Below are 24,581 nucleotides of genomic sequence, written 5' to 3'. Positions count from 1 at the left end.
GGCCGCGGGGCCGGGCCGGGCTGAGCTGGGCGGGGCCGGGCGGGGCGCACGGGCGTTGCTAACGGCTCAACGGCTTCCTCAGCCTCCGCACACCTCGGCCACTCTGATTGGTCAGAACGGCCGTCAATCTCTGGGGGCGGCGGCTCCATTGGCGGGCGGCGGCGCGGGGGGCGGGGCGGTCCCGCCCGGGCGGGCGGGCGGCTCAGCAGAGCCGGTGAGCGAGCGGCGGTCGCGGTGCCGCGGGAGGAGCCGCAGCCGGAGGACGCCGCATTATTGCCGTGAGGAGCGCAGCCGCCGCCGCGGCGTTTCCTTCCCTCCACCGTAGCCGGGCTCAGGTGAAGCCGGTCGGGCGGGGCGGTGGGCGCGGGTGGCTCCGGTTTGTCCCCCCTGGCGCCGCGCTTTCCTCCCTCCCTCGCCGGGTTTGGCGCCTCTTTGTCCGGCCGGGCGAGAGGGCTCCGCTGTTCCGCCGCTCCGTCCCCGTGGGACCCGCCGTGGTGGGGTGCTCCCCGTGTCCCCACGGTGCTCAGGGGCTGTGTGTGCCCGGGGAGTTGCCGCTCTGCCGCCCGCACGCCCCGCGAACCGGCCTCCCGCAGGTGGGGTGGGTGATTGGCGCTCTTTTCCACAGGACCCAGCTCCTTCCCCTCCCAACTTCCCTCCGGTGCCCGGCCCCGGGGGGCAGCGGGCAGGGGCCGGCGGGGCCGGCGGGCAGCTGTCAGGGCTGCAGCCTGAGTCACGGGCTGACAACTCTCCTGCAGACACCGCCATGGGCTTGGCTTCCGCCCGCCCGCCCGGCTCCACTTCCTCGTTCGGTTTGGGCCAGGAGAGAGGGAGGGAGGGAGGAGGGAGTGACAGGGCAAGACGAAGCTTGCACTGGGAGCTCTTGCAGATAGCTTGTGCTTTCAGGCATCACCTCCAACCGAGTAGTAAAAGTTCTCTGAGTGGTATCTTTACCAACTTATTCTGGGTAGGTGTGGAAAGTAACAAGTTTCATAGCCCCTGAGCGTGGTGCCTGCCCAGGGAGTTTAATGAGAATTGCTCCTAATTTGCCTAAACACGGGGAGAAATTAGTTTTAAAATAATAACACGCTTCTGGTAATAAAGGGGGATTTTTCAGAAGTAAACTTAATTGGTCAGCAAACTCTGCGTGCAGTGACTCTTTAACTCCACTTTCTTTTCCTCCTTACAATTCCTTTCCTTCTTTTTTCCTCTTGAAGCACTGCTTGTGCTTTAGATCTTTCTTCTTCTGTAGTTTTTCTTCTGTGTCCTATGTCGTGATGTCCTGAGCCACACTCCATCAGAGTGAGCTAAGAAGCTAAGTTTTTTTATAACTGGGCAGGTCTCCCAAAACAGAGTAATCTCTCAAATAGTGCATAAAAAATTATGCTTCAAATCTGTAAAGATACTGTAGGTAGTCTGCAGGCCAAGGTCCATTTATAACTTGTCTGCTGTAAGGAAATACAAGGTTGCTTACATGGAGGCTGTTGAACCAGGGATTGAAAGATTAAATTACATTCTTGAGTCTTGTATACATCTCCTGTTCATAAGGCTAGGTATGGTAAAGTTTTAACTCCAATGTAACAGCCCTCTAATCACTTGCCGCCTGTGTAAAATGCTTTTGAAATTAGTCACTACGTCACGGTGTGACTAAGTTCACTTATCGATGGTAATCCAGCAAAAATGGTAATGGTACGGCTATGAACCGACTCATAGATGCACTGTCTGCATCTGTAGTGCTCTCACAAGGTTTCAGTGAGATAAACAAATACTTTTATTAGCTAGAAAGTTGTAATGAGGGGAAATCAATTGATAAATGTAAGTAGCACAGAAGGGTTTTGAAGCTGTTAATCACAATTTCCCAAACTGTATAAATACAAGATTTTATACTAATCTGACCTTGTGAAAAATGACTACAAGGAAATCGTGCAACAGTTCCATGATGCTCCATATCAGGTGGAACTGCTGAAATTGATGTGTTCCATTTCTTGATAGCTTTCTTTATTGCACTTACTCATAGTGTGTGCACTGTCTTTACAGAGGTGGACAGGCAAATTTTTCTGAAACTCTGAAGTAGAAGCAAAATTGGTAGTAGTGGGTAGAAACGGGGATCTGAACTTCTTTACTGACCTGAAACATCAAAGTGTGTGTGACTGGCACCAGGCTGGTGGGTGATATGGTTCTTCTTGGAATCTGGTGTCATCTCTTGGATGCTTGACTTGTATAGCCAAGGTCTGATTTTAGAAGACCTCTGGAGAAGTGTTTGCACTGCTGAGTAGCCTGTGTATGTATCTGTATAAAAAGGAAGATGTAATAATCAGGTTCTGTCTGCCCCAAAAGAATGAGTGAAGAAACGGAAGTCTTGTTATTAGCCTTTGTGTAGATAGTTGTGGTATTTCTACCATGGTCCTGGGTTGGTTTTTGGTTGTTTTGTTTTGCTTTTTCTTTCAAGTTAATCTTGTAAGAAAAAAGTTGCCAAATGATAATTTCATCTCAAGAGATAAAGAATAAGATTCTTAAAATTATTTCCTCTTGGTAGATTTTGGTGTGTTTCAGAATGTTTTAAGAAGACAAATAGCTTGTGAGAGCTACACCATAATATTTTTAATTAATCTAATGAAAAAGTAATGATAATAATAAAAAAACCCAACCTTGTCTGGTAAAATCGTAGGAAAGAGATTAGAAAAATCTCTCACATGGGAAGCTGAAATAATCTTTGTTGTCCAGCACATTATTTAGGTATTATGCAAAATGTTGAAGAGTGGTCAAGCTGTGTAGTTGGTGGTAGCTCTAATACTCACTCATCTTCTAGTTGAAAACTGCCTTGCAGTTGGATGCCACAGGTGCTTAAGTCTCTTTGCAACAATACTTGGCACTGCAAATATATCTGCTACAAATGCGAGATTTGCATTTACCACTTCAACAAGCTATCTCAAAAACCCAAACCATTATAATCTTGGAAGGTCTTTAAAAATAATGTGGCAACTGTTTTAATTTAATTATTCACAGGTTAGTTGTGTGTCAGGCTATTCACATGCAGGTACGAGGGAGTGCATGTGTATCAGCTGCTACCTTTGTGAAAATACACTTCAGTTGTACAGGGAGATTAGTCTGTGTATACTCAAATTTCAGATTTGGTTCTGTTAATTTCCAGAACAAAGGAGACAGGACACGTGTCAGAGGTATTGTGATTTCTGAGCTGATTCTGCTCAGTCTTCCGCTTCCACCACATCCTTAGGCCTGTGTCTCGCCCAGATTGATGTTGCTTATGGATTAGTGTGACTGTAATAGGGTGAGATTATAAGTGGACCCATGGGAGGTACAGGAACTCATCTAGTTAATGCAAGGTTTACTGAAAGGGGAAGTCAAAGCTAAGGTTGTGTTATCCCCCACAGTACATCTCCTTTTTTGTGTGGTAGCTTTAGGTTATTGGGTAACGTGCTGAAACTAGCTGATGACTAGAGTGCATTTTAGAGGCTCAGAGTTAGTGTGCACATCTACTAAAAGGTGTTCAAAACCTTAATCCTCAGTGTATGATTTAATGTATTTTTGTTGGTTTGACTTAACAGTGCACTCAGTGCCCTCTAACATACATTTTTTGTCTTTGATTTCTTGTATAAATATCTCGTTACTCTTTGCTTTCTTAGTTTATAATTGAGGCTGAGCTGTTTGCATGTTAAGTAGAGAAATTGTGTGCCTGACATTAAGTCTTCTGTGGGTTGGAACAAAACTCTAATAGCAGAGGATTGCCTACAGCAGCATTGTTTTTGCTGGCAGTTGCTCTAACTTAATGGTGGCTCGGTGACCTTGTACCTTAAATTTCTTTTCAGTTTAACCACACCATGGTTCTAATTGAAATTTCTAGTGTAGAAAGAGATGGAAACTAGCAACCTGATTTTAACAGAGTATGCTGAGGCAAAAACACAAATGCTATTTCTGCCCTGGAAGCTAATGCAAATGGGTGTTGTCCAACTAAATGAAATGCATCAATTTACAAGTTCATCTTAATTATGGTTTATCCGCTTCGCTTTTTTCTTCAGTGGCTGTGAGAACTTGTTCAGAGTACTAGAAGTAATAATCTCAACACTAATTTTTCTTGTAGTCTTAGGCCACTGTAGTGACTTAACAGCTTCTGACCTTACTCCAGCCCAGTTGTGTTCAGCATAATGGGTTTGTCCCCCTTTTCAATTAATGGTCCTTTGGCCTGTTACTGTTCATCACAATATATTGCCTTTCTGTGCATCCTAAAGAGTCTGGAGAAACAGTAGTCTACAGTTTTCTGGTGATGGGGCTGTGATTGATTTAATTGTGTGATACTTCTGGAGCTAGTACTGCTAAGTCATTTTCTTTTTAATCGTAGTGAAAGGAAAACTGGAAAATTGATGTGGCATACTTTGTCTACTGTAAAATATTTCTTGTAGAAGTATTACAAATGTATTGCTGCTGGTTTCAGAGGGGTGTAATGAACTGTAGTGCTGTATGTCGTGTCTTGACTCTGTGACCTGTTTATGAAATTTATGCCTCTAGAGTTTTGTACATAGGGTTTGAATTCTGCTTGTCTTCATGACTAGAAATCTAAATTTCTTCTGATGCATGTATGCTGACTTTAGTGAGAGCAGTAAATAAAACCACATGGATGAGTGACTTCAGTAAACTCAGGCTAATAATTAATATATTAAGGGAAACTTAACTTGGAAATCCATATCATATAGTCTTCTTAACTGATGAATGCTTCCATTCATCAAGAGCTACCATTTTAATGAGTCTCAGCAGGAAATCCATTGTGATATATGTCTGCACAGTACTTGAGTTCTGATTTGCGTGAAAGCAAAGTGGGCGTTCAGACTTGTAAGAAAAAAGGTTTAGTGAAATTTTACAGCTCTATTTTGTTAGTTGTGTGCAGTCAGAGGGGTTTTTTTTTTCCTTCTGGGCAACATCCTGTTTAAAATCTAAGTCTTAAAGCATGCTCTTGTAATAGTTTACTTCACTTTTTATTGTTTGTAGTGATGAGAGTACGTTCACCTTTGTTTTTCTTTAAAGCTCAAGATTTGACCAGTTCATTTGAATTTAGGCTCTTTTAATCAACCTTGGATGTACAGTAGATTTGACTTTAGTTAAAGTTGGTTATGGCCAACAACCAACCTAGTTAGTTTTAGTAACAGAGTTGTTTTAAATGTTCAAGAAAAAAAAAAAAAAAAGAAACCTACAGCCGAATTTCAATTAAAAATGTAAAAATCTGGTTTTTTCCCAAATGTGATTGACTTAACTGAACTGTATTATCAGTATGTAGGTCAGTTGTTAGTGAGGAAGCTCTTTCTGACAGGGACTATTACATGTAGGTCTGCTTGCCATTTAGTGCAAGAGATTCCAATCTTTGTGTGCCAGAATTGATAAAATCAATTATTTTGAAATGTGTGAACAAAGTAATTTTCATTGATGTGCCATCAGTTTAAGAAAAATAAGCCTTATCTTAGGATTTAGACATATTTGAACAGGTATAGGGTGTTTAGATGAAAGAACTTCACAAGCAATACTGAATGTAAATCTGAAATCAAACCAGTGAGCTGGATTAGGAAGTTCCTGGCTGAGCACTTGAAACTAGTTGGTTTATAAGGTAAATTGATTTTTGCACATTTTTTTTTTTTAATGTAGGTGAATAAAAATACTCTCAGGCTTCTGTTCTGGCTGTATCAGTCATAGTTTAAAATGTAGAGGAAGGTATTGACATTTTTCTCTGGGTTTTTTGGGTGATTGTGGGGATGGATAGCTGTGTGTTTAACAGAAGGGGAGGATTTGAGATGAAGATAACCGGAAACAGCAATTTAATTCATAAATTCTTTGTTGCATTAACTATCTAGAAGGCAACGTTACTTCTTGCTTGTAAATGTATATGAAGTAGTCCAAGAAACGTTTCTTTTGTATTAGTGGAATTTTATTTTTTTTAGCAGAGTGCCACTTAATTATATTTTATTCTTCATAGTTGTGGTTCAGACATTGCTTTTTTTCCCATTGTTCAGAGATAGAAATGTTTTTTTATCCCTTTCTGACATCAAGTAGAATGTATTCAGACTTCACAGAATTGTTTAAATAAATGGAACTACGGATGCAGATGTACAGTAGGCTACCTGAAATAGTTAAATAATTGGATACTTGAAACTGCTGTGTTTCAAGTGGATGTGTCTGCATGAGGACACATGAGCATAATACCAAGTAAGAGTTCTCCACAAGTACAAAAACATTTTAAACTGTGACTTAAGATTTGTGACTTAACCCAGACAATAAAAGTTAAGTGAACTGGTTTATGTTGCAGTATGAATCTTTATAGCAGGCACTAAAGTCTGTGACATTTCATTACACAGTAAATTATTGTGAATTGGTTTAATGGCCCTTTCCAAGTCTAATGCAGTATATGATGGGAAAAGTAAAATGAGAGCACACACATGGAGTGAGGAAGATGTATTAGTCATAAAAGAAGGATTGCCAATTTATTAGGCAAATTAATGTAACTTCTAAAAACTATCTACATTTTCCATGTAGCACTGACGTATACATGTGCACAGTTTATCTTCCACATGATGGGAGGTAATCTTTTGTGTGGCAAATCCTAATTTTTTACCTTATGGGCAGAACTATATTAATAAATTTTAGTTCTTTAGTGCTTGAAAAACTTGATGTAGACTTAACTGATAAATATCACCATGTTGTATTATTGCTAATTCTGTTAGGAAAAAGTGCAGCTGCAGTTCGGCTTTTGCTCATGTAGATAAGGAGAAGAGTATCAGAGAGTCACGGGATTGTTTGTGTTGGAAGGGACCTCATAGATCATTTCATTCCAATCCTCTGCCATGAGGGACACCTTTCACTAGGCCAGGTTGCTCAGAGCCCCATCCAACCTGGCTCTGAACACTTCCAGGGATGAGGCATCCACAATTTCTTTGGGCAGCTTATTCCAGTGCCTCATCACCATAGCTGAGCCATGTGTATGGTTGTGGACAATGTTGTTAGCTATGGTGGAAACACACAAAACAGTTTGGCTACTCCGTGGTCAGTGTTTCCTTATGTTATTTTTTTATCCTTTTAGGGCAGAAAGCAAAACCTTATTGGAAATTTTCAAATTATATTTGTTTCCTCATATGGGAACCATAGAATGTCATATCAGTGGCATGCCAAAAGGAGATAATTTTCTTTTTTTTCCTCCAAAAAAGTATCTTGTGTTGCCAGAATGAGAAAATTTTATACGGCAGATAGCCATGATTCTAATAGTCCAGACTGTTTCTACTTGAAGTGTCCTTGCTTTTACTCTTTTAAGATTGAAAGATGAGTCCTTTCTTCACTTCTAACACAAAAACCAATGTTCCAGGAGATCCAGACAGGGGAGGGCATGGTTGAGTGAATTCTAAAATCAGTGATGCCTAATGCTGTTCCTTTCTAAAGTCTGATATATTTGCCAGTTAGAGAAGAAAGTGCACAGGTCAGGGAGAGAGCAATCTAACCAGAAGACAAACTTGTGGCTGAGGTGTACAGACCAGACCAGTGTTCCTCTTGTGCTGTGCTGCACCAGGAGCTTTCTGTAGAACAGTCCTATAATGGTTGTCTAAGAAGCTGTGCCAGACCTTGAATGCAATAGGGAAATGTCGCAATCTGAATTTTCAGACTATCTTGAACGTGATATTTATGAGCATAAGTATTTATAAAACAAATATAAATATAATAAAAATTTAAAAATATAAATATTTTCAGCCTGGCCTCCTTACACATCCTGGAATGTAAAGGCTATGTAGTTTTTTCTTCTTTGTGTAGGAGTTGCTGCGTTCTCATGTCCAGAAAAAGTCATTCTTCTCCAGACCTCTACCTCAGAGATCGCTGTCATAAACAAGAGACGTCTTATTGAACTGTTATGTATTGCTGGAAGGGTTGAGAATCAAGCTTGGACCCTGTAGAGGTGGTAGAGGTCTAGGTGCCAAGTTTTTGCCTGCCATCCCCATAGCTGCTGTTAATGTGCAGCAGAATGATTTGAAATGAGAATAAAAATATGAGATGTAGCAGGAGGCTGTTTGTACACAGTGCTAGTTTGGCACAATAGGTTGAGCTGAAAGTGTCTAGAGAAACTTCAGCTGCAAAGTAAAAATAATACCTTTAAAATTGCTTACTGGACATATTTACACTCATTCTTGGTTCTTTTCATTATGAGCTGGAAGATGATTAGTAGTATTGATGCTGAGATCAAAGCAATTTGTCAGTTAACATTAGCAAGAGTAATTGTTCCTGTAAGATGACTTTATCTTGGCCAAATACATGCTAAATATTTGCATCTAAAAGGGTGAACCAGAACCATATTTTTCATCTCCATATTTAGGTGTAATTGTTTTATTCCTTTTTCCCTCTTGCAATGAATTGAAACCTGGCATTGACAGAGATGACAGGGAGTGTGAATTGATGTATGTAGAACTACCTTAAACAGTGCCTGAGAGTTCTTGGCAGATACCTTTTTAGCCTTAAATCAGAATATTAGGGAGGGGATGAAAAGTGACTCTGAGGTATCAAAGGTTAAAACTTTCTAAGCTCTTGTGCAGTGTCTGTAGGGAACTCTGCATGCCTGATCAGAACTTACACAGGCCATTATGCCTCCTGAAAACAAGTCTTCCAGCAAAACAGCTTGAACAGCAGGGATGGGCTGCAGTTTTCTGAACTACAGCTGTCTCCTTAAGTGGGATTACTTTGCTGAGTGGTCACGAAGAATGTGTTCTCCCCCTGGAATGTTTTCCTTGTGGGCACACTGTCTCTGGAAGAGGAATTCTCTCCTCTGCTGAGAAGGCATGTACTGTACTCCACTAATGAGAAACAACAGTCGCAGAAAGTGTATTATGCAGGATTGTAAACTTTGAATATTTATTCAAAGTGAATGGGGTTGGGTGGCAGCCAGCCTAGCTTTGTCATGCTAAAGACTGGACTTGAAATCAACAGAAGGCTACCCTCCCCCTCCCTAAATCGGTGTTTGGTGTGTTTAAACAGAGTGTGCACAGGCTTCATAGAGCTGATTAACTGTATTGGTGCCATCTACATGGTAGTGTGTCTCTGTGTCTCCCTGAACTCCTAAGGTGCAATTAAAACAGAGGCAAGCATACCCTCCCTAGCATTAACTTAGGGAAGCTATGCCTGCTTTTATTTGCCTATAACCCACAGTGGTTAATTACTGCATGCAGTGTGGTTGCCCAAGATCGTTCCTGTGCTTCTGTAGTCCATGGTGAAGCCTGCACTATCCTGTTTTGAGTCTGGTACCTAAAGTAGCCTCTTCAGATTGGCATTAATGTTTGTTAAATGTACATGTGCCATGCTTGTAGGATTGTTCTCTCAGTCCTACTGTATTTGAACCCAGTGGAGAGAAAAGGTGACTATTAAGTGGGATGTACGTGGCTTTGTGGCCTTTGCACTTTAACATGGGAAGTCCCAGCTGCCAGAGCAAACCCCCTCTGTCAGCTGTTAGAATAGAATACATGCAAGTGCTGCTTCACACATAGCAGAGTGGTGCTTGGCAGCTGATGAAGAGGGCTGGACACAGAGAAACCAAGAAACACTTGTTCCATGTTCAGTGTTCTGAGGATGTGTGCTGGGTACCTTTAGGCCACTTGGAAGATGCAGAATTTCCTTCAATTTCTTTCTTTTGCCTTACCTGTAGTCTGTCCAGTAGGTCACTTTGATGCAATAGAAGCATCACTTATACATTAGATAATTTGATTCCTCCCTCTTGGTTCTTAGAGCCCCACATGGAGAGGGCACTTTAGTGCTCTACCTTGAGTTTAATTTACAGTAATAAACAGGGTAGCTGGCAAGTCTGGGCAGCACTACAGTCAAACTGAATATGCAACAATAATTGCCAGCAAACTGCATTCCAGTTGTGAAATAAATCTTTCAACAATGTATTGTGTGCGTCAGACTGTGACTAGAGAGGAAAGCAGTGAACTACAGTAAGCCTAATAGCAGTCATTATGAATCCCAAATAAGCTGAAATAGAAGAAATGAATCTGCATGGCAGCATTCTGAATGCAAAGGGTAAGTGCAGCTTGGGGGGCTGCCTGTGAGGGGGTGTTAATTGTAGGCTCAGGTACTTGTCTGGTGTTGTATTCTCTCGTGGGATCACTGAAATTCACGATTCTTGCATTCAGCCTGAAGCATCAAGCACTGGTGTGTCTCAATATACTGAACTTGAGAAATAAGCAGATATAACCTGTCCATCAGTTCAGCTTCCTGCCAGCTTTTCCCTTTCCTTTCCTCTCCGCCTCTTCCTTCTGATTCATTTCTCACCCTTAGTGATTTAAACTCTGTTTTTAGGCGTTGCTTACAAACTGGAGCAGTTTGGGCTAACAAACCTTACAGTTTTCTTTTCTATAAACATACTGGCACTTAGAGATGTGGAGTGTCAGCCTAACCTAAACAAATGAGATCTGAACGGTTTCTTAGTGAATACAAGGGAATTATAAGAAGATTTTTATTGGTGGGTTAGGGGTTTTATATTGTCAGTTCATGGTTACTGTAGCTAGCTTGGCCACTATAGTCTATTTTAGACTAGTTTAGTCTAGCTTTCTAGCTGCTGTTAAATCTGATTTGATGAACTGTATTCAGCTGGCTGGGGAGAGCGAAACAGTTGAGTTGCAGGAATAATGCAAGTATTAGCTGTTCAGATCATACGCTTAGCAAGGGTTCCCATCATATGAATGTTACTGACCAAACTCAGTTTGAATCATTAGCAGCTTCTCAAGGTCAGATTATTTTTAAATTTTTTTGTGTATTAACAAATAATCAAATTTCTTCACTGAGGGCAACTTAGTTGTACCCAAAATAAGGCCATAAGAGAGACCAGTAGCACTGTAATTTTCTAGTGCAAAAGTCTTGTCTTACCTATAGAAAGGTATGTTCCGTTTGTTCTGTGAAAGGGCCTTTTGTCTTGTATTGCACCCTCTGACAACCTGCTAAATGTAAGACAGTTTGGAAACTGGTGGAAAAGTTGTATTCCTGAACTGCTTTTAAAAGGTGAACTCTTTAAAGAAGGGGAAATTAACTTGTAGTCTAAATATGTTTGGTACTTATTGTTCATTCTTTTTGTCACCCTTTAGGGTAGTTCCCCTTGCACTGCAAGTGGAAAGGCCACTAAGCAAATCATGTGGGAGGACTGTTTAATATGAAATCACAGAAAATTGGTAACAGTGTCTTACTGGTGGATATGAAACAGAAGAAAACTTGCACTAATTATCCACTTAAGACCCTTTACATACAGGCTCAGTCTTACAGCAAAGTTCTGAAGTGGTGATCTGAGTTGCCAAGGAGTCTGTGCATGTGTATGGCTATTTTGCATCCTCTGTAGCGCAGTATTTCACAAACTTCTCATAATTTGTTAAAGTAGGGAAATGAAACAGAGTTTGAATAAAACTGTCTATTCCAGTGTAGTAATGCAGCTTTGCTAGGAATGAGGCTGAAGCCAAGAAAGAACAGTGTGGGGATTCCTACTTTAATGATGGCTTAGGTAACTCAAACTGGAGGTATTTCCTTGCCTGGACAGTGCTTTAATACTTGTGTGACGCTTTAACTCTTGCCATTAATGTTCTTACGAATTCTATTTCTATTTCAGCTATTACCTCCATAGTTCAGTAAAGCCCAAGCTTACCTTACTGAACAGTGGTTCACTCCCAGGAACAGTTCTGTGGCTGCTGACAGAGTAAATGTCTGGGGGGAATGGGGAATGTAATACAAATAATTATTGAAAATTAAATTGCAAATGGGTAATGTTCTGTGCTTTTAGCAAAACACTTGTAATTGAAAGAAAAAGACCTTAGAGCAGAGGTAGTTTTTTGACCTTTCCAAACCTTATAGAGTTTGTTCCCAGGTTTATGGGAAGCACTTGATGCTTTAAGTAGAGAGTGTGTGAAATCTCATAATTCCAGCCTTAAGGCTATGAAATTGCAGGAAACTTAAGGTAAACTTCTGTCCATATGTCCACTGTATTCCAGTGAGAGTTTGGAGTAATTCTGCCTAATTCAAAGGGAGTGCATGTCATCTTAAGTTAAATCCAGTGCTTGACTTGTTCCTCTCAAAAGAATCTGTCTGCTGGGAAATATATATGTCAACAGGGCAGTTGGTACTATTTTTTTAAGGCTGCTCTACATTCTGATGTCTTGGTCCCATCCTATTCATGATTGTAGAGATTGTGTTGTCTCTATCTGTGGCTGCATGGCATCTTTGTGGCAATTATATAGTTAAATGGCAAAGAATGTCTTTTGGATCCTAAAATAATGGAAAATGAGCAAAGTTTGACCAGCCTCTTCCCCAGACTACTATGAACCACAATAAGGGAACATACTGGGTTAATGGGGAAGTGGCTGTAGTATGTCATTTTTGGAAACAATACTAGGAAGGAGGCATTTAAACTCAAAACAAGGATGGTCTGTCTTCCTTCTGTATTCTTTGGTCGTCTTGCCTATAGACTGGCATCAAAAAGAATATTGTTAACGGTGTTTTCATCTGGCAGTTGCACAATAGCTATGTAAAGATAAATGTCCTTGTCCTACATAATTATCTACACCCCAAATGCAAACTACCAGGCAAACAAATTGCTTCCTAATTTGTTCCTAAAACAGCAATGATTTGCATTCATTGTGAGTTGCTCTAAGGCTGTAAGAGCTTACTGGGCTTGCTTCCTTCCTTGACCACTTTAAGGGATCTTTAGAAATGCCCAGTGAAATGCAGCATAAGCTAGGAAAATAAGTTTAGGAGACCATGAAATGGAACTTGCTGAATCTGATTCCTCTGGTACTGTTCTTGTGGAGAAGACAAATTAATGGTTGGTTTGTGGTATTGCTAGTTTAGACGCCCTGTGGGTTTGAAGTCAGCCTCAAGAATAGCTCTAATGCCATGTTATCTTAGCTTGAGCCTCTAGTCATCTACTACGTGAGGATTCTGTTCTGGAGCACAGGAGAGCTAGTTTAAGATGATGATAAGAAGGCTGCTGCTGCCATTCAATAGGAGAATTTTCAGGTCTGTTTCAAGTTTGAAGTGCAGACCCTTTTTGAATCTCCTCACTACTATTCGGTAGTACTCAAAATATTAAAAGTTACATTAAATATATATATTTATATCTTCAGTATATTATACTATATTAATATATATTTAATATATTAAAAATATATTAAACTTTAATGTTTGGTGAGATTTTAGAATAGCTATTAGGCTATTTCTTCTCTTACTATGAAAGTTGTTTTCAGCCCTGAAAATAAAAAGGTATAGATACTCTATAATGATCTCTTACTGGCTGCAGAATGCACTCTTGTAGTATGGGAGATAATTTGGGGTTCTCTTCCTGCAAAGAATTTGATTCCTGTAACTCTCTGTAACTACCTTTTCTTTAGTTCTCCCCAGATCTAGGACTGACTGGGGATAGATACCCTTGGAAAGATTTCTTGTGGTCTTAGCCAAAAATAGTCTTTAACCTGGACTGTATCTTAAGGTGTACTGAATGCATGCATGTACCCTAGCAGCGAGGATGTGAGGACTATATTTTGGTGCAATGTAGGACACTTCAGATGGCTGGTTACTTCAGATTCCTCAGGAAATGATGAAACTGAATCTAGCTGAAGCCTAGTGCCTCTGTGTCCTGCCTGATTATAGCCAAAAAAGGCAACTGGTTACATTCTGGGAGTTGCATAGGCAGGAAGCTGTGTAATGGAGGGTAGAGCACAGCTGTTGCCTTGCCAAACCTGATACAACTCTGAACAATTGAATTTTTTTTTTTCTTTTCCCCCTCTTTCCTTCCTTTCCCTTTTTTTAACCCTTTGATTACAACCTGCAGATGATACTCTGCAGTGTCATGAAATCCTAATGTCTTCTGTTGAATTCTTGGTCTTACTTGCTATATACTCTGTCAGGCTTGCTGTTATAGGATGGTCTTGGAGCTCTCCCGACAGCTCAAGTTTTTTATGGCAGCCTCCACATTGCTGTATCTTATCTCTACAACAAATCTCGTTGATAGGTATCCATTAAAAACTAGTTTTCAGGAATAACATGAAAAGCCAGGGAGGAGTTTCTCTGAGAATCGCCATTGTGGTTGAGGTGGAAGTGTCGGTGACCCTGTGGGGAAGGAAAGATGAGGTCAAGTGTGGAATAGCTGCTTGGCATATCCTGTAAGGCTTAAGACAAAGATTTTAAACTCAAACTAAAGGAAGTGATTATTTATAGAGTGATTTTCTCTTTGTTTGCTAAAGAATTTTTGACTGTGAGTATATAACTATCCATACAGTCTCTGGCACAAAGTTACATACCACTTACAGTGATACATTTGTTGAAAGGAATTTCCCTACACGCTTACAAATTACTGGTGTTGGCATTTGTGCCCATCATTATTATGGTGATGTTTTTCTGGCTTCATTCACTGTTTGCTAATGCTGGGACTCTACATCTATTGTTGTTCTCATGCATGTTTTGGGAATTGAGCTGCTTCTGTCCCGCTTTCAATACTTTTTTGTCTGGAGTGTGTGTAGTCAAACTTCACTTACTTGATTTGCCTGCTGGCTTGTAAATATGAATTCTGTAGAAAAGTTATCCATATAGCTCTTGATAGCCTTCTAGGCCATGAGTACTCATATTTTCATTTCCTGTTCTTTAGGTGGTCAAGAGCTCTAGTTTCTATTCAAGCTATGAAAAACATATATTGAGGACACTGGTATCTTTGTGAGGAAGAATTCAAGAAGTAATGTTTATGGGATCTTGTAAAGAGGCTGCTGTTACATGGCTAATGAGCCTTGACGCACGCAGTCCTTTTCTGATTGAAAGGACTTTTGAATGGCACTAATAAAATTGCTGCCTTATAAACTGGAAAATCCCTGGCGGTAGTGTTCTGATTTTGATGAAACACTAAATCCAGGGTGCCATTTTTCAAGTATGCAGCCTAAGTCTCCCTTTGGTAGGGATGAAACTCTCTCCTCTATCTGACCATAGCTTCGTAGAAGGATGTTTGTAGAAGATACTTAGCTGTAAAATTTCCTGATTTATTCTATTACTATCTTGGAGATATTTTGCTACAGAACATTATCTAGAAAAAAAAAAAAATTATAAACTGGCAGGCTGGGTATTACTACTAAGCTGGTGATGGAAAGTATCTAATATCAGTCTTAACTGGTGGCAAATTACTTACTGGCTGCAAACTACTGCTAACTTTTAGAAGCAAAGTGCACCCCATATTCTAGGCTGGTAGCTGACGTTTTTGAGAAGTTGTGTTTTTTGATTTATAGCTTATCAGAATAAGGAGATACAAAGTAAAAGTTTACACATTTAGGATTTGATTTGAGAGCCAATATCTCTACCAAGCAGAGCAGTGAAGGGTTAATTTTGACCTGAATGTTATTGACAGAGTGTCTGATGCTGTGAAGATTGGCACAAATTGTTTGGTGCTTGCCACTTTAATATGCTTCCTCTTTTCTGCCAAATAATGGCTTCCAAATGCTTAACGGTCAGTGTTTTGTTGTAGGTTTTGGGTTTTTTTAAAAACTGCTTGCTAGTTTGATTTTTTTTTTTCCGTACTCTTGGCAAGCAAAACCTTGGCCTTATTGGAAGTTTGACAATTTGAGCGGTGCTTACTAACATGAAATTAAAGGAGGGAGAGGCATGCTCTGATGACCAGGGATTCAGAGTACTTAGCATGTGCCTGTCTGCCTCTAGGAATTTGCAAGTCAATTTGAGGCTTCAAAAATAACCTTTTTCTTTGTTTCCCCCTCTCTGTACAGGTCCCCAGTTGTAAACCACAATGTCGCAAAGAGATGCGGATAAGTACCTTTATGTGGACAAAAACATCATTAATAACCCCCTGACTCAGGCTGACTGGGCAGCTAAGAAGCTGGTATGGGTTCCCTCAGAGAAGAATGGGTTTGAGGCAGCTAGCCTGAAGGAAGAAGTAGGAGATGAAGCCATCGTGGAACTGGCAGAGAATGGGAAGAAAGTGAAAGTAAATAAGGATGACATCCAGAAGATGAACCCCCCCAAATTCTCTAAAGTAGAAGATATGGCAGAGCTGACGTGCCTGAATGAGGCTTCTGTGCTTCACAACTTGAAGGAGAGATACTACTCAGGACTGATCTATGTAAGTAATCTTGTCTGTTGGGGCAGGAGTTCCTGATTACATACTGTAATTGCTTTGCTCCTAAATGTGTATGTTAGCCTTTCATTGCCCCTATACACAACTCATCAAAGTGACTTACCTTCTTCCCTCCACTTAAAATTTTTTCACTAAACTATGCCAATCCCCCTCTAGTTAATGTTGAAGCTTTCAAGGAATGCTATGGTAAATCTGGCTTTAATGTTTTAGTGTCTTTGCTTGCAGGATGTTTTGAATGCCTTTTAACTTTCTCTTAGCAAGACACAGGAGCAGTTGGATAGTGGTAAACAGGGAGTCTGATCTGAAAAAAATACTAATGATAACGATGACAACAACAACAACACCACAGTCCTAATCCACCTTGCATCTGAAATGTGTTTTCCATGTCTGGAGCTTCAGTGGGAAAGATCACCAGTGCCAAGCTTTTTGTGTGGCTCTCAGAGCATCTTATTAGAGAAGGACCATGTGTGCCTGCATGTACTTACAAATAGGAAATGTTCCTTTTCTTTCCATCCCCAAATGGAAAAGATCAGAGGTTCCTGGTTTTTACTGCTGTGTAAATAACAGATACCATTTATGGGACCAAAGGTCATACCCAAAGAAGCAGGCAGCAGCCACTTCACTGAACGCCAAAGGCAATAAATAGGGAAAGGTGGGGAAGGAGACTTTGGAACCTTGACCTGGTTCTTCAGTTCCCTTCTGATTTCCTCTTTATGTTGCCTATGTTTAGCAAGCAGATGTTGGTCATGCTATCTTCTGCTTTATTAATACTCTGCAGTTATAGAATGAGTTATTAAACTCACTGGTAATGTAAAATCTGTGTGCAGTGACTGGTTAAAACAGGACTAGGGAGAAACTCATGACTTACTGGTGCTGTGTCTGTTCTTCTGCAGTGGCATGAAGGCATATAGATGACTCCCGGAGAAATTATCAGAGAATATATGAAGGATGCAAGGCTGATATAAACTTAGTCTGACTTCCACAGTCTGATGTCAGAATTTGAGAGCTAGTGTAATTGGAGGCTGATGTAGTTTATTATTCTTGTAGTTAACTTCTGCCTTCTACTATTGGTCAAAATCTATTCTCAGTTGGAAAAACACTGGTATTCAGATGAAATAGGATATGCAAGATCCATGAGTAACATTTTTAGAATAGGAAGCACTGCTAGCTTATATAATAATTGTTGAAAATAATTCAGCAGTGTCTCAAAGTCTGTTACATGCTGTGCAATGGGCTGTTTCACATATCTTGCAAGATACCATCTGAAATTTCAGACATAGTCTGTGACTAATTGAGTTCTTTTAATTGGATTGTAAGAAGATTGTAAGATTTTTTTGGTAAAAAATCTCCACACCCTTCACCCAAGCAAACCTTGCATAGTATTCCTCTATTACAGAATCTTAGTCTTGCCAAAACTGTGTTCCTGTGCACTTGTGAAATGGACTGATCTCACCTGTCAGCAGTTCTCAGCAAGTCAGGAGATTAATGGGAAGGCTTAAAATACTTTCTTTGCAGTGGCTGTTAGTTGATCATTAATCCGCTTGAAGAAAGGGAGTACACGCAATGCATCTCCAGCATAAATGTCTCTGGAAAGATCACAAGCATAGTTTAGTTCTGTTCTTCTACTTCCTTTCTTATTTGGCATCAGGGCTGTGTGTTTTTTATAAGTTATTGTCTTTTTTCCATTTTATTATTTTATCTTTATTTCTGTCTTTCCATCCTGTAATATGAATGGGAGAAAATCTTATTGCTGGTGCAGGCAAATTTTGAGTGAGGAGTGCCAAACAGTTCGAGAACTAAGAGCTTGACTCCAAACACCAGTTTGCTGTTTCCACACATCAATTTGTTCTGCACTGAGGTGACTTGCTAATAGACTGGTTTTCATATTAACCCTTTCTATTTGGAATCCTTTATCAAAAGATAATTTTCAGCTTTTGTGAATAATTTTTGCTTACCTGAATTGCTTTGTTTGTATTCAGTGTGAAACTCAAAGCTCAGTCGTACGTGTTCCAGTTATTTTACTGAAGTTAACTGTTACTGGGAAATAAATTTTCTGATGCTGTCATCTTTGTGCCGTGCTGCAGATGGTCCTTTCAACTCCTCAGAGCTAGTTTAGCAGTTAGAAAAATAAAACTTGTTCCAGTTTGGCGTGTGTGTCACTTGAAATAGTTAGTGAAAGATAATGCCAGAATTCTATTTTGAGATAGTAATGTCTGAGACAAAGTACTGATTTCCAAGCCAGCTATGCTTATAATAGATGAGCCTTTCAATTGGAACCTTGGGTTCAATTCAGGGATTTATGCATATAAGTATTTATTTGTACTTTAATAAGATGAAGATAACTCTTCTTGTGGTAGGGCTGGCTTCTGCTTATTAATACAATTCAACTTGCTTCCTGTATGAAACTGGCAGTGGGCTCAATCAGCAGTCATGACTTGGTGGTCGTACTCGGTTGCTTATCCCAGCCATGATTAATTACCCCTCTTTATTTATTAGACAGAATTATCCCTTCACACAGCTGAGGTCATTCTACTGCATGGAAACTTCCCTTAGGTATTTCTCCTGGCAAGCAGAATGCTGGAAGGAGGTGGTAGCTTCTTCTTGCATACTTGCTTCATGGCTTCATCACTCTAAGTGAAATTAATGTGTTCCCTTTTCAAAACTGCCACTCTCATCCATAGGGTGGCTTTAGTCGTGCAGTCTACTTACTTGAAAAGCAACCATTCTGATTTGTCAGCAGTCACAGCTATGAAGAGTTACACATACACAGCTAAGAAAACTCTACATTCCTTGTGGACTTGTGTGCACTGTGAGCATGCTGCTCTTGCTTTGACTCATTTCTGTCTCTTTGTCCTACTCTGTCTTCCACCAGTGTGGTCAAAGGTCAGGAAAACATCACCCAAACTTTCAGCTTTTATTCTGTGCTGTGCAAGTGCTGTCAGACTTGATGAAGAACTAAAGCTGAGGCAAAAGGAGTTGACATTGCTGGCTTGGTTGCTGTAAACTCCTTAAACTGTTCCCTTCAAGCACTACCTGAAACCTAACCTGACTAGAATGTCTCATGAAAGCTTAGCTGCCTGGAACTTTAGAAGTACTGTGCCAAAAGGTTTTTAGCCAACTTTAATAGTTTTCCACTTTGGAAAGACATTTAGTATTTTCTGTAAGTCATTCAAATATTCCTCAAATGTTTTAAAAAAATGAATAGAAAAAAAAAGTAGGTCTGGAAACATATCTTGATTGTTTATATTGGGATGTGGAAAAGAAACCTTAAATATCTATGAAAAGCTTGCTTTCTGGAGGACGTCTGTCTGAGTCTATATCTGAATCTGCTGCATATAAGAGTGCACTTGTTACTTAGTGTTAAGCTAGCATGTCAAAAAGTTTGAATATAAGAGCACAAACTGTGTAGTAGATGCTATTTTCACCCTTCTGATCACTGCAGAATAATCCTTACCTTTATCTAGCTAAGGAACTAAATCTGATTAAGTACTCTCTGTGCTCCTTGTGGAGAACTCTCTACTGCTCCAAAGCACTCTTTCTTCATTGAACAAACAATAGAAGAGATCTTGGCAATAGAAATAAAAAGTGCCAAATGTACTGTCCTCTGGTAGCACTGGAAGTTGCTGTAGAAAGCTGCTCCTCTCCAGATGTTTCAAACAGCTGCTTCTAAAGTTGTCAGGGAACTAGGATTGCTCTAAACCCCAGGAGCTGGGCATGGAATGCTATTCTTAGAATATCTAGGAAATATCTAAGAAGCCTCTGCTCTTCTTATTCCCTTTGCAAGTAAAAATATTGGGCTTTTTTTTTTTTTAGGTTCTCAGATCTCAAACTTTGTTGTTTTTTTTTTTTAAAGAAACTTAATATTTTCACTGGAAGTGTTTTGACAGTTGTATTGCATTAGAACTGTGCAATTTAAGCCAGTGGAAACTAATTGAAAAAATGAAGTTTGCTATCGTAGATAATGAATTAACCATTTGATATGAATTTGAAGTAAGCTTTGGTGTATATCGCTGATTCCTTGAGCATGGACTACTTTAGAATTGTTTTCTATTTTGACTGGTTCAAAACAATACTGAGATTTCTAAAGATACCTACTGAACATACTATACATTGCTGACCTTACAATTTGAATCTAGTTCTAGTCATACTACATTATAAATCATGAAAGTGTTGAGGCTTGGAGGGTTCAGGCTCAGGAGGCCATCTAATCCAGCTTCCCATTCAGAACAGGATAGCACTGCCTTAGGCATAGTCCAGCAGTCTTGAAAACCTCTCAGGAGTACATTCATCTTATTTTTATTTTTGTACCTATTTTGGCTTGGGGTTTTATTTTGTTTAGTGATCATTTACTAGAGAAGTCCATATCAAGCATGAGGCAGAACGTAAAATGTATGCATTTTGGAGCTAAGCGCCTACATTAGATAATGAAATGGCACTTGACTTTGAATATGGGAAGTTTGAAAGGAAGAAAAGCCAGTCCTAGTGGACTGTTAATCAGCTGGGGAGCCAGTGATATCAGCTTGACTGATGGGCCAGCTGATGCTCAGTGCACACTTGGAAAAGTTGAGTACTGCTCAAGGTTATAGGACTTTAGCTGTTCCTTAGATTTTAATATTGCTTAGTGGGAAGCATGCCATATGGCATCACTGGAAGAAGTACTTTAAAAAGCACTGTTTGATTTGTTTGTTTTTCCAAGTAATTTACTGTTAAAATATGCAAATATGCAACATTTTTAATTTCTGTCTCTATTTGCCGGGGTGTTTTCTTTCTAGACCTACTCAGGCCTGTTCTGCGTGGTAATCAATCCTTACAAGAACCTGCCCATATACTCAGAAGAAATAGTGGAGATGTACAAAGGCAAAAAGAGACATGAAATGCCCCCTCATATCTATGCCATCACAGACACAGCCTACAGGAGCATGATGCAAGGTGAGTGCTGACTGAGATAATGACTCTTGTTGAAATTACAAACCAAGGTTGCAGTCAAAACACTGCAGGAGAACAACAACTCACTGCTATCAAAAGGCACTATTGTCCTTGCTTACACACACTACTTGGTTCCAGCTTTTGTGTTCAGGTGAATAGCTTTCTCCTGGTCTAGTGGATTGAAGAACCTTATAAAAAGTCTGGTGAGAGCTAAATTTGACATAAAGACCAGGCTGGTGTGAATGTATGGGGTTCAGAGAAGTAGGCAATGAGAACTGAGGTAGAAAATTTTCCATCTTGGTGATGAGCCTATGAACTGAGGTAGCTGTAGGTGGACAGGTATGTGTATTGTTTGATAGAGAGGCTTGTAACAAAAGCCAACTTAAAATCCAGTTGCACAATCTGGTTGGGGGGGAGCAAGCTTAGTATAACCTATATTTCAAAGTGTGGTGGTCAGTGGTAGCTTTACTGTCAAGACTTGTTTTGCTTATATTCTTACTTTGTTAATAAAACTCACTGCCAGAAAATATTAAGTATATCTGTTGCCTTCTCATGGAATAAAAGAAGTGGATAGACCCATTTCACTTCACATTATACAACTGTGAATCAAGAGTACTATGGATATTATCTGCTACCTGTTTATTGCTTAAGACCTTCTAAATATGGTACTCTGAATGCCCTGTGCATATTCCTGATTCTGAGAGGTCTTTCAGAGAGTCAGTGGTGGCAAGTGTGATGCTTGGAGAGGTTCAGGTATGGAGGTATTTTGTGCTTTACTTCCTGTTTGTACCTGGGTTTTCTGAGGAGGCACATTTTGTAAGGTTTAAAGGGTGTAAAGGACAGTTCGATTTGGCCTGCCTTTATGAATGTTACTGCTCCCTTATTTTTTGATGCCTAGAAATGATTAAGGTCTTTGTTCCTCCTAGATCTTGTCACTAGCCTCACATTTTTGAACAAAGTCCAGATATAATAAAATCATGCTTTAAAATTCTCATTAGTCTCAGTTTGAGTTCTGCTTTTCACCTGCCCTTGCTTCCACTTGCACCTCCAAGCATAGGAGGACTATAATAATACAGATTCCCGGAGTGGAAAGAAAGAAAGAAAACCTCTATCCACTCACCTGTCCTAGTGGCTTCCAACAAACTTGGTGTGGAGAAAGCTGATAAAGTTTGCTAAATCTTGGTGCCATGCAGAGTACAGGGGTGAGCTAATGTGATGGATCAGTTGATCTGTGTTTATAAAAGCCTAGGATGGAGAGGGGTCAGCACACAGACATGCTGAAGTGGACTGTTGGCAGTCATTGGTGGCAATTTGTTGAAGATGTGGCAGGTATCAAAGAAATACAGATGTACTGCTGGTGTGTTACTCTGAAATGAATGCTGTATCCAGAAGATAAAAACCCATGCACCTGGACCTCTAAAGGATCTCACTTCCCCTAGAGAAAGACTGGATCTGCCATGATGGTCAAGAACAATTGCTCCACCTGTATTATGCATGGCAGAATGTTGTCCATATGCCTCATTACACTTTTCCTTCTTTTATTACTTCCTTCTCTTCATTTCCTCTTCCTTGTTAGCTCAAGCACTAATTTGTATTTTTGTTAAACAAGCTATTGACTTAACTGTACCAAAGTTCCTGTTCCCTAGAAAGACATCTTTTCTACATAGAATCAGAAACAGTTTCTTTGTCAGTGTTGTGAGGAGATTGAAAAGGTCTATTGCCCTTATACTTGAAAGTGCACGTGCCTGCATCTTGTCCTTCATCCATGCCAAGTGTATCAGTATGTGACAGAAGATACCAAAAAGTTCAAATCTGCATCAGGGGAGAGGTGACCTTGGTCTGATGGTGGTTCAGGGGTAGTGATTAATCTATGTGGGTATTTTCTTTCCTGTTGAAAAGAGGAGGTCTGTCAGACCACTGCTTGGATGATGTCTAAAACTTGGAAGTCCCAGACTTGACTTGCTTTGTTGTACAAAGCTGGAGAAGCCCTGCCTCCGTTTTCCAAGCATGGGAAAGTTGCTATGAGGTCTTCTGGAGTGTTTACCTTTCCCAGAACAATTCTAGCTATGCTGTATTCTCAGCAGTATTGACAGTGTAGAGGTTTACCCCAGCTCTTTGCCTAGTTTAAGATACCTTATTGCTGACTTTTTGGAATGCTTGTTGATGTGACATCATTCCCAATTAGCTTTAGCTAGCCTGCCTTGATCTATTTAACTGGGTTTGGAGAGTTTTCTGTGTGGCTTCACAGGCACCTTTGTGTGCTGCAAGACCCTCTAGAGATTGTTTAAGGGTTTTTTATTGCCTTATTTCCTTGTTTCAGAGGGTAGCAGTAGCATTCCAGTGTCTGCTACTGGGAGTGAGGGTGAGTAGTAGGTTGTTGCAGTGTCTCTAGTCCTGGCTAGCCTCGAGGGGAATGGAAAGCAACATTCCTATTCCACTTTCTCGGTTTTGCTCAGTGGTGGGGGAGGTTTGGTGCAGCAGCCAGTGGTATGGCAGGAATCTGTACAGAGAATAGAAGATGAAAGGGTCGGGTGCTCCACATGAGCCAGAGGCATTTAGGATTAGGCTGCCTTCCCTAGGTTACTTTCAGAGCCCTGAAGACTGGGAATCCTTCATGGCCTGGAGGAGGATAGCAAGCTGACTTGACTCTGATTTCTGTCAGCACGGGGTATAGTTATCTCTTAAGCTGACCGTGTGGAAAAGCTTTGCGTGTTAATTGATTTGGGCTCAGATTTTTTTTATTTTATTTGTTGGTTTTCAGTCAACTTATGGTATTCGAATAAGCAAGGCTTTCAAAGGGATAGTTCATCAGGAAGGGAGAGGAAGATGAGAGTTTTGTTCCAACCTCTGCTAATCCACAAACTATTTAACCCTTTTCAGGTATCTGTGCTGATGCACTGTGGGTGAGCTTTGGCCTTCTTTTTGTATCTTCTGGTTACTTCATTGACAGAAATGCCAGGGCGCTTAGATATTCCAAGAGATTATTTTGGTTTTTGTTAATTTTCACTAGAAGTACTTTGTTGAAGAAATAAAATGGTGAAGGATATGTTCAGAGTGGGCAGTTTGTTGTTACTGGGTTTTTTCCCCGCTTCTCTCTCAGACCCAAGACTGTGACTCTCAGAAATGAGATGAAAACATTATTTTGCTGTGTATTACCTGGAGAGACTTCCTGTGCTTCAAGAAAAGAACCCTCAAAAAAGTGTAAAATTTTGCTTTTAGAGAAAACAACCATTTGTCTTAATGTTTCTGGTCCCTGGGTAACCTGGATGCCAGAAGACTGAGATCTGCTTTCAGAAAAATTATTCTTCTGGTGCTGAAGATTGAAACACAGTGCCTGCAAGTGGAGTGGTGTCTTGAGCAAACAAATCATTATTCTAATGCAGCAGATGTATACCGAAGAGGTACATTCTTTACCCCAATTCACAGCCTCCAGGGCCTCAATTTAGAAAAACGTTTTTTAAAGCTGTTAAACAGCACCTGTTTGTCTATTTGGAACACACATGGAGAACTTCTGTGTCAGATAGTG

At 40.2% G+C, this 24,581-nt stretch overlaps 1 protein-coding gene across 2 annotated transcripts in view; it reads left to right on the top strand.

Annotated features, from left to right (window-relative positions):
* The first annotated feature begins 157 nt into the window (after positions 1–157).
* MYH9 (myosin heavy chain 9) overlaps positions 158–24,581 on the top strand; it is a 69,962-nt gene continuing 45,538 nt past the window's right edge. For both annotated transcript variants that reach the window (XR_015286382.1, XM_086887349.1), the window contains exons 1-3: positions 158–335; positions 15,762–16,114; positions 20,902–21,058. Coding sequence is in view for 1 of the 2 variants with exons in the window: in XM_086887349.1 (XP_086743475.1) it covers positions 15,782–16,114; positions 20,902–21,058 (490 nt within the window). In the remaining variant the exon portion in view is untranslated. The remainder of the gene's footprint in view (positions 336–15,761; positions 16,115–20,901; positions 21,059–24,581) is intronic.

This window comes from Cyanistes caeruleus, chromosome 4, assembly GCF_971803275.1.
Source record: "Cyanistes caeruleus chromosome 4, bCyaCae1.hap1.1, whole genome shotgun sequence".
Lineage (NCBI taxonomy): Eukaryota > Metazoa > Chordata > Aves > Passeriformes > Paridae > Cyanistes > Cyanistes caeruleus.
The sequence above is the reverse complement of the archived record's forward strand: the minus strand, read 5'-3'. Positions and strand labels throughout refer to the sequence as shown.